Genomic DNA, 13,011 nt, shown 5'->3' on the forward strand with positions numbered 1-13,011 from the left:
TCCTTACAATTGTGCCAGACGGAGAGAGAACAACTGGATATTACAGTTATCCTAAATGATTACTTTCAGCTCACCCATCAGCATGACTGACCCCAGAGACATGGTAGTGTTATACTAGGCACTTTTTTGCAGAGGGTACTGTAATATAAAAGTGTATTACAGGTATGCCAGTGTAGATGCTTTCTGTCATCTAAAAAAAAGGACATGAGGTTCTGGAAAGCTGTACTTATTTGGCATAGATTGTTTTTTACTTCCACCAAATAGCATTTCCTTAGTGCATGTAGCATGAAAACACGAGATCCAATATTATATTATAGAAATTCACAATCTGGCTTCTCATGGAAAAAGCAACCAGAACTATCTTTTAAAATCATCTCTGAGCAATTCAATTCTATTCTGGCCTGTAGAGTGTTTTGTATACAAAGAAGCACAGATAAAATAAACACCAACAATTTGAGCAAAGAAAGACATGATTGTGCCAGATTCTGCTCACATTTACACCATGGTAAATCAAGAGTACCTCCACCATAATAAAAGGGAGTCGCTACAGATTTACATCCAGTATGAATTACAACCATATCACAACAGAGTTAACTGTTTAAAGAGTTGAATTAAATAAGAGATGAACGTGTTTGGCCAGCTGAATTTCCCAGATTGTGTGTCAGTGTAAATCAACGTACACTTTGTAAGCTTATGCAAAGTTTCCAAGTTGGGATCTTTAAAGAATAAGGCACCCACCTACCACTAACTTTCAATAGCAGATGGGTGTCTAATGCTCTTGTTAAGTGTAGAAGGCTGGAATGTCATTGCCTCAGTAACACTGTTCAGACTGCTCAGTACTTCTGTCCTTGGAGCTCTGGTGTTATCAATGTTAGCCGATAGTGCAGCCTGTTAATTTAGCAGACCTCCATGTTACTCAGAGAGAGAGACACCACAGGCTTGGTTTGGTGACACAGGCACTCGGCCAGGTTTATTGCTCTCAAGACACATTCCTATCATCCTGACTCTGTGTTTACAGGTACACTAACACATGAACGCCCAGTGGTAAGGAGTGGCTCAGTCAGCAGCAGGAGTCTCTGCTGTCCCCTAAGCCACACAAAAGGTTAAGGAGAGATACCCCAACATTTATAGACTGAGACAAACAACTTACACATCACCTTACGTGTTTCATGACATCTGTTTGTTACCTCTCCTTGTTCCTGATATCTTGGACAAAACATACCTAGTCATTATTTTGTCAAGCCATCTTATCTTGTACTATATTGGGGTGTATTTGTACTAGCTGGAATATATTTACGTAAATATCTAGTGCCTAGTACACTAGCAACAACTTTGCCAAGTTCATATACCGGACAGTGAACTTGTAAGCATCTGCTTTAATACACTGCCTGACTTTGGTTCACAACCTCCGGTTCAAATCAGGCCTCAGATCTTGCACCTGGTCCAGTGCTCCAGACTCGCGCTCTCTCTCTCTCTCTATGACAGCCCTAAGACACTTTGAATATCCCAGCCCCATTTCTTACAACTTCTGTATAAATTGTGAGTAAATAATCCTTAGGGCATGTCTGCACAGTGGGTAATGCACTTTATAGGGGTGTGATTTCTAACACGCACTAATGTGTTTCATATTAATCAGTCTGTGTAGACCCTGCTAGTGCACATTAAAGTTTCTCTAGTGTGCTTTAATGTAGGGCTGTTTCAAACAGCTCTACGTTAAGTTGCACCAGCAGGGACTACACGGACCAATTAATGTGCAACACATTAGTGCTCTTAAGAAATCACATCCCTGTACAACTCATTATTCCACCATGTAAACAAGCCCTAAGTAATGAAATCAGTACAAACTTGCTGTCAAGATATCTTTCTGGATCCCACACTGGAACAATTATGGGTTAGGAACTTACGCTGTCCTGCTGTAACTATTCCACAGTAAAGGTTAACGCCCAGCTTCTGGGTGTCAGTCAAATTTTTTAACTCTATCTGCTCCAATTTATGCTAGGGATTGGGTACAGAATTTGGGAGTTTGCTTTTGGGTCCTCTCCCCCAGTCCCAATTTATTGAACTGTCCCGCCAGATTAATATCCCCAAGAGCCAGTGCCAGAGATCCTAAATTCTCCCTCCTATGATTGCCTCCTCTTGCAAGGGGTAAGTATGGACACAACTTGGATTTTCGGGAGTGTTTCCAATGCGAACGTCTCTGAAGAGTGTCACTAGTAGTCTCGGTAGATGGTTCCTGGAACCCATTTGGGGTGGGGGGAGGGCATGTGCACCACTTCCGAGAATTCACTGACATTGTGGGGTCTAGTGTTCAGGTGCAGGGTGGTGGTGGCTTGTGATGTTCAGGAGGTCAGACTAGATCAGTGACACTTTGACTGAGGCTCACAAGCAGCAAGCAGCTCTTTAATATGTCTCCCGTGGCTCTTTGCAGCACATGATATTAATGTGATTTAATTATTCACCAATCAGGATGCTTTTACTATGTTAACCAATTGTAGCTGATAAAATAATAATACTTGGTCTGTCATTTTGCTGTGAGAATAATATATATCTCTATATATAGATCTCCTAAATATTTCCCCTGTCACACGGTTTAAATATGAATATATAGTAAATGAAACAATGAATTCACACTACTGTTGGGTAATGTTGATTGCTAATTTAGCTCCTGGACCACTGAGATCTGAGTACCACTGGACTAGATGATCTGGTTGCCCCTTCTGCCCTTATAGTCTGACTCTATAAGATAATATGATAGCCCTCAAGTCTTTTAGTTAGTTAGTAAATGATCCCTGTCCCTTCAGATTGCTCTGCAGGTCTGTGAAATAAATTGATTTAATACATTTCTAAGCTGTAAACTGTACTCTAGAAAAGTGAATAATAATTTTTCATACTAAAAGCATGTGAATGTTGCTGTAAGGTCCTCTTATGCTTTAATAAGTGCAGATGATTATAGGAGAATTTGAATATCTTGGGTATTTTTTGCCTTCCTCTGCAGCATGGCATGTGAGTCACTTGCTGGGATTATCTGGGTATGTCTCACTTTATCAATTCCTTGCTATTACAGGGACTTCAAGGATCTTGGTCCCTCCTAGTCTCTGCATGGCACACAATAGTTTAGTCTCCTATGGTCTGTAATGCTTTGGTTTAATTTTGGTTGTTGGGTTCAGTGTGTGGGTGCTGGGGGGTTTTGGTGGCCTGTGAGACACAGGAAGTCAGACTAGATGGCCATAAACTCTTCTGGCCTTAAACTCTGGGACTCTATATTACTTCCATTAGACATAATTGTTTGCGCCACTGCTCTTTGCTACCAAAATGGGATTATTCACGTTAGTCCTTGCTTTGATGTAAAAAACTTTGTATATTAAAAAAAAAACACCAACCAATTTTCCTAAAAATAATCTTGAATGCTGCTATCAGATTCCCACATTTATCGCTTTATTAAGTAACAGAGATTTCTGCTCACTTTAAATTCACAAATAGACAATTTACAAAAGCTGTTTACTTCAAAGGGGGGCAGTATCGCATGCACAAAATGACAAGCATTCTGCAGCTCAGTAGAAAAGCCTTGATTTCAATACATGAAAATTCATGAAGTGTAATGACAGGGCTTAAATGACTGTACTTCACTCACATTATTTGTACAATCACGGTTACTAATTAAAAGATACACCAATCCTTGAGCTGTACAAAAACTGAATGATAAAGATGGAATGAATGGAAGTCACACAGAATTGATCTGGACATGCTGCATGGTGTGATTGTGCTACATTTAAACAGACAACAAATTACAGTCAAATAGCAAATCAGTGACAGTTTCATTGATGGCCAGATTCTGGCTGCCTTACTCACAGTGGGTGAAATTCACCTGTATGGAGAGGGCCAGCACAAGCCCTTTACACTCACCATATATGTCCCACTTGAGCCTTATTTTAAGGGCATATGTGTAACTTAAGGGATGGCTAGGCAATGTGCACGAAAGTGCATTTTAACCACTAAAGCTCCTTACTCAGAAAGTAGTCCCACTGAAATGAATGGACCCGCTCTTGGAGTAAGATGTTCATAGCGGTGATGGTGACCGAATCTGGCCCTAAGCAGGCGAGGAGGAACTCCTCTATTCCAGCAGCAAAATGGAGCCATTCCATTCTCAAGTACACAAGAGGAAAGTAACATTTTGCCTTAATGTGCAAAGGGGGATAAGATCAAAGTGTTCTGAACAGGATGCCACAGTAAAGGACTCAGGGCCTTTGCTAGAGCAGGAAATGGCGTTCAGCTTTCTGTAGAAAACTAGCCTGGTGGCAGGGGGCCTTGATGCGGATCAGGAGACTGTGTGGGGATGAAATGTCAGTAGGTCTCTAGGAGCTGGGGCACATGAAGGAGATAGGAAATTTTTCGAAGATAAGGAATACCATAAAGCAGCATAGGCTTGCTTCCAACCTTAGCTAGGTGGAGAGAAGGCATGTGGGGAAGGATGAGTGCCCTAAAGGCAAGGTTTATGAGCTGGAGGAGGTCAAAGGTCACACCCAGCGTCAAGGGGAAATGGAGGAAATTCTCAGCATCAGTGCGAGGAGAGATGAGAGAATCTCACACCCCAATGATACAACCTTGCTTTTGCCTTTCCTAAATCTTAAAGGGATTTACAAAAGAAGACGTGTCACTGTTCCAGTTTTACAGATGGGGAAACTGAGGCAAAGAGAGTTGACACAATAGGTCACTGGCAGAGTCAGGAATAGATCCATGGTCTATGGACTCGTAGTCCAGTGTTCTCTCCATTAGTAGAGATCACCACAGAAAAAGAGAAGTTTCTGAGGCAAAACACACCCAATGGAGTATGACAATAGAATCGCAACAAATTACTTTAATTTTATGCAGTCTACCTCTTCTGTGACAGGCATTGCACTAGTTTTAATGTCTAAATCTGCACTAGATTTGCTCCCGTTATATGGAGATCTCCACCTGAGCAAAATGATCTTCTTGAAATACTTCATGGTGTTATTCTTCACAGTTACAAAGCAGATGGTGTTGAGCATGCTGTTGCTCATCGCAATGCACTCAACTATGTAAAAGGCCGTAAGGTAATGCTTCTCCTTCACAAAGACTGTGGGGAAAAAGTCACGGACAATTGTGAATCCATAGAATGGGGCCCAGCAGAGCACATAGGCTGTTAGGATGCACATGAGCACCATGACTGTTTTTCTTCTGCTTCGGAGCCTCTTTCTGATCTGCTCTGTCTGGAACCCTGGGACAGTTTTAAACCAAAGCTCTCTGGAGATCCTGGCATAACACAGGGTCATTGTGATTACGGGTCCAACAAATTCAATGCCAAAGATGAAGAGGAAGTAGGATTTATAATACACTTGCTGATCAACTGGCCAAATCTGGCCACAAAAAATTTTCTCCTGATTTTTTACTATGAATATTACAGTTTCGGTAGCAAAATATGCAGATGGTATCGCAATGAGTATGGAGACTATCCAGACCAAAGCAATTAGGAAAGTAGCTGTTTGATAATTCATACGTGGCTTGAGTGGGTGGACAATGGCCAGATACCTACAAAAGATAAATAAGACACTCAGAATAAAGTCAGGAAAGCTTATTAATTAAAGCACATTTCTGAATCCGAGCAGGGTGTTTCACAGGAGAGCGGACAGAAATTGCCAGCATTTTAAAAAGGGAGAGCTTGACAGATGTTTGATTACCAGAGGGAGAAAGAAGTAAAGATAAGGCAAAAACGAAGCAGCTAAAACCAGGCTCCTGAATCCATACCTAAGCACCTGACTGAGTGGCTGATTTTAGAAGTGCTGGCCATCCTATTATTGCTCAACACTTTGAAAATCTTGCCATTTATTTAGGTGTCTAAGTAAGCTCCTTAGGCTCCTATTTTTGAAAATCATGGCTTAATTTCCTACCAATATCAGGGCCAGAAATTCCAGTTAGGCACAGCAGGCACATACTTAGGGGTGCCGACATTCTAGGGGTGCCTAAAAAGTGATGGATTATTGCACGGGCCACCGGGCCCCGTGCCCAGGAGCCCTGGGCAATTTGGGAGCCTAGCATGAGCACCCAATCTCTGGCCCTGCTGCTGCTGCCGCTGCTGCCTCCTCCTCTCTTCCAGGGCTCCGCTGCCCAGCTCCTCCTCTTTCCTCTGAGGGCCCACCCCATGGCCAGGCCAGAAGCCAGAGCTCAGGGGTGAGCATGTTCCCCCTGCCTGCAGCTGGTCGAGCCCATTGCCCCAGCCCTCTCACCAGCCCCCCACATGGAGCTTGCCTGGCCAGGCCCTCTCTCCCCTGTTGCTCCCCCCACAGGGAAAACATGGTCAGCTCTAGGCAAGGGGGGCGCTGAAGATGCGGTGCCCAGGGCCGCATAAGGTGTAAATCCAAGCCTGATCAATATAGAAACATTCTCTCTTTAACCCTGATCCCAAGTTATGAGAGAGGGGATGAAAAGAAGCTGTAAAAATCTTGTAAGGGTTAATAGTTAATACAGATATAGTACAGAGTGATTTATTAGTGTAGTTCTTAGATGGACTACATGCACGTACATCTGTGTGAGACCTGAAAGCACACAGTAATACATCTTTGGAGGGCAAAGGAGGAAAATACATCCCTTGGCTGAGAAGTACCTGCATGTTTAGGATCAGGGAAGGCAGGGTTACTACCAGTGGATCTCTGTGTAAAGACACTTAAAATAATGGAAACACAAATATTTTATATGCTAATAAAAGTCTGAAATGAAATCAGACTTGCTATGCTTTTAAATATTTACATCTGAGGATGTTCTCACGGAATTGATAAAGGCTTTATATCTAAACCCTGGCAGTTTACTCTAATGTGGATTTTTCTTCAGTGTGTAGCAAGAGACTATTGGTAATGGAGCTTAAATTTTCTATGCTCATTTAACTGCCGTATTACTTGCCTTGACCGCAGCTGCTTGCACTCATTCTTAATGATTACAAGACTGCAATCAATTTACTGCTGCCATTTACCGCACAGCAGTTAACAAAAGCTAAGGAGAAATCTTAGTATTTTGTATGCAAGATGAAACAATTGCTATTGACTCAATTAAGTTAAAAAGGCACAAGGGGCCATGTAATACCATCTGTTTTTACTCTGATCTTGATGGGGAGGTCTGCTTAATTGAGGGCACGAGCTGGCACAAGAAGATTTGAACTTTTTTTCCCAAGTAAGGACTTTTCTATCACAAAGAATATTTTGATCACATATATTCATAAAATGTGTTTACCCTCCAAAGCTACCTGTAGTTTTATATTCCACCTCAAGGTGTAACAACTGTTTAAATTAGTACAATTTATCATTCATTAGCAGGATTTTATGCCTATATTATATATTATTGAAACACGTATTCATAAATAAATCAAACGTCAGTCAAGCTACTTGGGTGCCCATCTGGGGTTAAATGCACACCTCAAAGTTCTTCTTGGCACAGACCAGATACTTTGGAATGGCAAAAGTGCTTTTATTATTAATCGAGTACTGCTTCTCTTTCCACCAAGTTAAAATTTTACCATTTAAAATAAATGCCAGTAAAACAGAAGAAATACACCAGCCCAGCTTCTCAGTGCTGGCTGAGAAGTACTTGGCAGAACTAAGGAGAGAGAGGTTAAAAAGGTGACTTAAGCCATCTTCCTGTACCCCTGATCCTGGGACTTCTTTGCCCCAGGTCTGTCTTCTTGCACATGTTAGAGCATTCTTCAGGCTGCTTTAAATTGCACTAGGTGATCATGGCTACCATTATGGAAGCTGGAGATTGTGTGGTTATAAGGATGCTCTAGCCACTCTCCAGCCCTAACTCCTGTACTGGCTGTGGGTGGGGAGCTAGGGGAACATAGGAGCAGCTATGGCAGCTCTACATTACCTGATGATCCTTCTATGTTAGGGGGATCTGCCTGTGGCCAGTTAAGCTACCTTTAGAGCAGCATTGCATCGGTGGAGTCGCTTGAAACAGCCCTGGCATGTCTCAGCACATCATGTTATATTTGAATTATTCCCATCTAGGATGTCCCAGGGATGCAGGATTGGGCTCAACATGTTGGCCAGAAAAAATGGAGAGGTCAACATACTGTATTGCCAAATCCCCAGAACTGTGTTCCAAAAATATTGAATATTAAGGATATGGATGTTTGTATTTTAGAGTATCTTACGGCAAAAATGTTTCCCTGCAGTATATTTTAAAATAGTGCATCTTAAGCTTGCGTATCACATGATTATCCAAGCTCTCATAAAAACAGAATGTGCATATTCTGTTCCTGAATATTAGCAACTTCTTCTTCAGTTAACCATTTTGAGCAAAAGCGATATGAATGAGTTATAGACAGACATCTTCCCGATCACAGAAATAACCACAGGGGGGTTTATTGATTGCTACGGGGCAAAAGGAGCATCCTCTTACAAAAATAGAGAGCACTCAGGTTTTAAAACCAAATATGATTTTATATAAACTTTGTGGCTTGACTTTGTGAGTTATAACCTCTTTTCTTTATTGTTTTCCAGGACCATTTTAGTAGATGGACTGAGAAGGGATGCTGGAAAATCTTCTCCATGCTTTTGTCAGGCATAAGGACTTGATGACAAAGACTTCCTACTGTCTGTTTGGGAACCGCTTTGTGTGGGATGGCAAGATAGAGGTGGTGTCTGAACAGGTCTGTCCAAACAGTTTAAGATCTAAAAACTATTAAATCAAATAGAAAACAATAAATATGGTCAAAAGAAAGGCATAACGCCTGCTCCTGAGCTGGTGCACAGACTATACTGAAGCTATGCCAATTTACACCAACTGAAGATCTGGTGCATAGGAGCTGATTCTTCTCCTACTTAAACCAGTGAAAAGGCCTGATCCAGTTCCCACTGGAGCTAGTGGAAAGACTTTCATGGACTTCAGTGGAGGCTGGATGAGTAGTATCTACACAGTGTTCAGTGGAATTAAATCGGTGTTAAACGGTGTGCGAGGAGAATCAGGCCACCCCAAACTGCATAACTGAGATTATAATTTAAAATGGCGTAGGAAGGAAATAGGATAAACTGCAAATATTAAGGGAAAAGAACAATAATGCCAATACACTGCACTATCCTAAGTCCTCAAAGGTAGTCATGTGAGACTGTGATGTAGGGAATGACTTGTGTGATGTGATCTTTCTCCCTGTAAACAGTCTTTTCTGACTTGCCTTCCATGGGTCAACTGTGACAGGTTTGATCTTGGTGTCAAGCTGGATACAGGTATCTGAGTCAGTGGTGCATGGGATCGGTAAAACAAAAAGTGGTAGGAAAGAGCAATAGCCACCTGACATGAAGTCAGTGATTCTATTTTTCAAATTCCTAGAGGGAGAGAAAACTCCACACAAAGGGTATTAGGGATACAAAATGAAATAAAATTGTGCGGCACCTGGGCATTGCAAGGCAGATGTGGTCTCAGAACCCAGTTTGCAGAGGCGCCTTTAATGGAACTAGGGCTTAAAGCAAGTGTCATTTTCATAACTGTGTGGAAGATGTAAGAGTCTCTAGTTTGATATCCTCATGGGCTCCAGTAGGACCTTGATATCACAGTCCTTTGCTTGGGAAAAGGTTTGGTATGTGATGGTGCAAACCATGGAAATAAGCAAACAGGAGAAGATAGTGAGTTATTGAACATTTAGACCCAGAGAGAGGCTTTATGGCCCAACATGGACGCCTAAAGCTCAGCACTTAATTCTATATTTAAACATCCAGCTAAGAGCTCAGTTCTGGCAAGTGCTTGACTGAGTGGCAGTTGAGGGTTCTCGGTTGGGCTGGCTGGAAAACAAGAATTCTGTTTCATGAAAAATGTTGAAGTTTTGTCACATCAGAATGAAAACTAGACGTTTTGAAATTGTTTACAGGAGAGGCCAAGACCCCCAAAATAGCCAATGGCCCAGCGATCACCAGGTGAGTAACCTAACCAGTGGACTACAGAGTAAATCTCTGTCTTGACCCAATGAATGTGTAATTATATAGGCAAGGGGGAACAGTTTCAACAGGAGTGGTTGAGAGAAAAGGACTGTATAGTCCAATGGCTAGAGCTCTCACTTTGGATAGGAAAGATCCAGGTTTAAATCCCTGCTTTAAATCAGGTAGAGCAGGGACTTGACTTTGGGTCTCTCACATGAATGCCCTAACAAGTAGGCTTTTGGCTGTTCTGGGATGGTTCTCATGTCCCAAATCCCATCCTGGACCTGAGGAAGTTTTCCTCAAAATTGATAAGTTTCTGCAGAAAGTTCCGGTTTTGGTGAATCTGTATTTTCTGACCAAAACAATTTCATCAGCGGATTCCTGACCTGTGCTCAGCATCTTCTAGGATCAAGCTTTTAAGGGGCCTGATTTCCAGAAGGGCAGAACAACTACAAATGTGCTTGATGACAATAGAGTCCATAGGTGCTCAGCACCTCTAAACATTAAGCCACGTATTTAGGTGGCACCAACATTTGAAAATCTTGGCCTTTGAGAGAGACAGGGATCCCTGGTTTCCTCTCCCTAGCAGGGCCGTTTTAAGACCTTTGTAGGCCCTAGGCACACTTGTCTTTCGGTCCCCCTGACCGAAATAACTAATTTGATTTTAAGCTATTAATAAATAGTTTTTAAAATAAAAATAAAACATTATATATAAAAACATTTTTGTAGGCCCTGAAAGTTTCGTAGGCCCTAGGCACTGTGCCTATTGTGCCTAAATAAATGAAGTCATCCATTCCCTTGCTTACCTGTCTATGGCTATAGCCAGGAGAGCATTGGTAGAGACGTACAGGGAGACGGTGCGTAGGTAATTGACGGAGGCACAGAGCACATGGCCATACTCCCAGGACAACTGCCGCACCACGTAGTAGTCCATCTCAAAGGGGCAGCAGATGATCGCCACGATGAAGTCTGAGATGGCCAGATTGGCAATCAGCAGGTTGGTGAGGTTGCGCAGCTTCTTGTAGCGTGCCAAGGCAGCAATGAATATGGAGTTGCCGATGCCACAGACCAGCATGATGCCAATGAGTGCCACCCCAATCACGATCTTGGCTGCAAAGAAGGTGCGGGTCTTGGTCACGTCATCCTCATAGTCCGGGGGCAGGTCGTAATCACTGTAGCTGGAATTGAATGGGAAGGAGAAATTTCGGAAGGAGGCGAAGTCCCCACTGTGGAGGTCGTAGATGGCGGCGAAGCTGGTGGTGGTGGTGGTGTTGCGCTCTTCCTGCCCCATGGTGGCGTCTCCACTCTCTCCACACAGTCAACTGTGCTGGGCTCTGGGATCTTGTTACTATCACCCGGGGAGTGGGAAAGGAGGTGATAGGAGAGCTTGCTTGATGCTTTCCCCAAGAAGCAAATCACCTCTTCCTCATCATCATCATTGCTGTGAGGCTGAAGAGCAACAGCTTCATTCGTCACCTTTTATGGAAACAAAAAAAAGGGAAACGTATGCAGAGAACGAAAGGTGGGAAAATTGCTCAGCTTTCAGCAGAGCATCTTCTCTTCATTAACTCAGCTCCCCTTCCCTCTGGTGAGCCACAGCTGCACATACAGCACTACATGGAAGAGAAGCCCTGGTATGGAAAGATTTCTTTGTGATTATTGTCAAATCCTGTGACCTCTGACCACAGGGTGGATTTTGATCTTAATTCAGCAGCAGCATTTTATTTACTAGGCAGTTGCATTTGCACAGACTGTTAGGACATGTGCCAGGACTGTGAAATCCACGTTAAACCTCTGCTAGCCTCTCTGCCCACAGTGCTGTCACATAGCTGAGTGAGCATGAGAAGTTAGGAGGAAGAGACACCTCAGTTTGTTGTGAAACACCTGATGTGCCTTTTGATACAGAGGCTTTATACTCTGCCCAGGAATCTCAGAAGGGCAGCATTACAGGGTGGAAAAGAGGGGAGAACTTCATCACTAGCTTCTAAACACACTTGCTTATTAAATAAGAGCCTCCAGGACAGATGAAGGGTGGAGTAGTTAGCAAATTTCTTTTTGGCATCATTTAATTAACTACATGGTGCCAAATTCTCAGCTGTTTATAAAGTGGTGCAGCTCTGCTGAAGTCACTAGTACCACACCAATTTACACCAGCTGACGATATTGCTGCATGGAGCTGATCAGAAAGGTCTAATACGTGGACAAACATATCTCTAGAAGTGAGGACCCTTATACAAAGCGGAAGTTTGTTTATATAAAAAGGAAGAGCTTTCTGATTTGGAGAACACAAATGTTCAGAATTGTTGAAGGGGAGGGAAACCCCCTCTGTCCCTTTTCATCATTTCTACAAAAGATACCGAAGGAACTTTCAATAATTCTGTAGCTTTTGAAGTGCATCAGTTACAAACAACCCCCTCCTCTCCCCTACCCATATGTGCTTTAGGCACAAGAATGCTAACAGAGAATGTCTCCTGGCATCCACCTAACCCACTGCTGGAGGTGGTCCAGCCCTCCAATTACTTACAGTTAGAGGTTCAAAGAGTCACACAGTACAGGAAGGAAATTGGCAGGAGCTGCTGCTGCTTCATTGCATTAAAGCACTGGGTCCCCCCAATGTCAAGTGTCATCAAGCAGGCCCTACTTCGACCGCAAAGGACAATCTGCAGAGCAGAGCTGTCCACCTGAGCTGCGTTTGCCACAAAACTGGCCCCAGGCTGCAGGGCGCCGAGGCTGATGGCTCTGTGAGAGAAACTCTCATGCAAAACTTTCATTTCCACTTGCACTTGGGCTAAAAGAATTGCAAAAGGACACGTGCTGCCTAGAACGGCAAAGAAACTAGATGATGATTTCAAAGAGCCCATCGCATCATACAGCATTCCACCCAGCTGCCTGGCAACTGGGCAAATTCAGCCCTCCTGCCCCCTATGCAAGAAACAATCCAGGTGTGCCAGAACAACATGCTTTACAGAGAAAGTGACGAGACATATTTCAAACAGTTTTCCTGCAAATAGCCGAGGGACTCATAAAACAAGAAAACCCAGCAACAACTGACTACCTGTGACAAGGCTTATCTTCATCATGGTCTCTGATGCTC

General features: G+C 43.0%; 1 protein-coding gene across 1 annotated transcript; it reads right to left on the reverse strand.

Annotated features, from left to right (window-relative positions):
- Positions 1–4,728: 4,728 nt before the first annotated feature.
- On the reverse strand, positions 4,729–11,208 carry PROKR1 (prokineticin receptor 1). Its single transcript, XM_067564661.1, has 2 exons — positions 10,724–11,208; positions 4,729–5,547 (listed from the first exon to the last, which is right to left on the reverse strand). Exons 1-2 carry the CDS (start codon positions 11,206–11,208, stop codon positions 4,851–4,853), a joined length of 1,182 nt encoding a protein of 393 aa, XP_067420762.1. The 3' UTR covers positions 4,729–4,850.
- Between the last annotated feature and the right edge of the window lie 1,803 nt (positions 11,209–13,011).

Source organism: Emydura macquarii, unplaced genomic scaffold (genome assembly GCF_026122565.2).
Source record: "Emydura macquarii macquarii isolate MOO-44397 ecotype Brisbane River unplaced genomic scaffold, CSIRO-AGI_Emac_v2 contig_2676, whole genome shotgun sequence".
NCBI lineage: Eukaryota > Metazoa > Chordata > Testudines > Chelidae > Emydura > Emydura macquarii.

What these genes read in the sequence shown, in the direction of transcription:
- PROKR1 (XM_067564661.1), bottom strand. Translation starts at nt 11,208, where the DNA reads ATGGGGCAGGAAGAGCGCAACACCACCACCACCACCAGCTTCGCCGCC. An exon ending in CTGGCTATAGCCATAGACAG is followed by an intron (nt 5,548 to 10,723) that starts GTAAGCAAGGGA and finishes TATCTTTTGTAG; the next exon opens with GTATCTGGCCATTGTCCACC.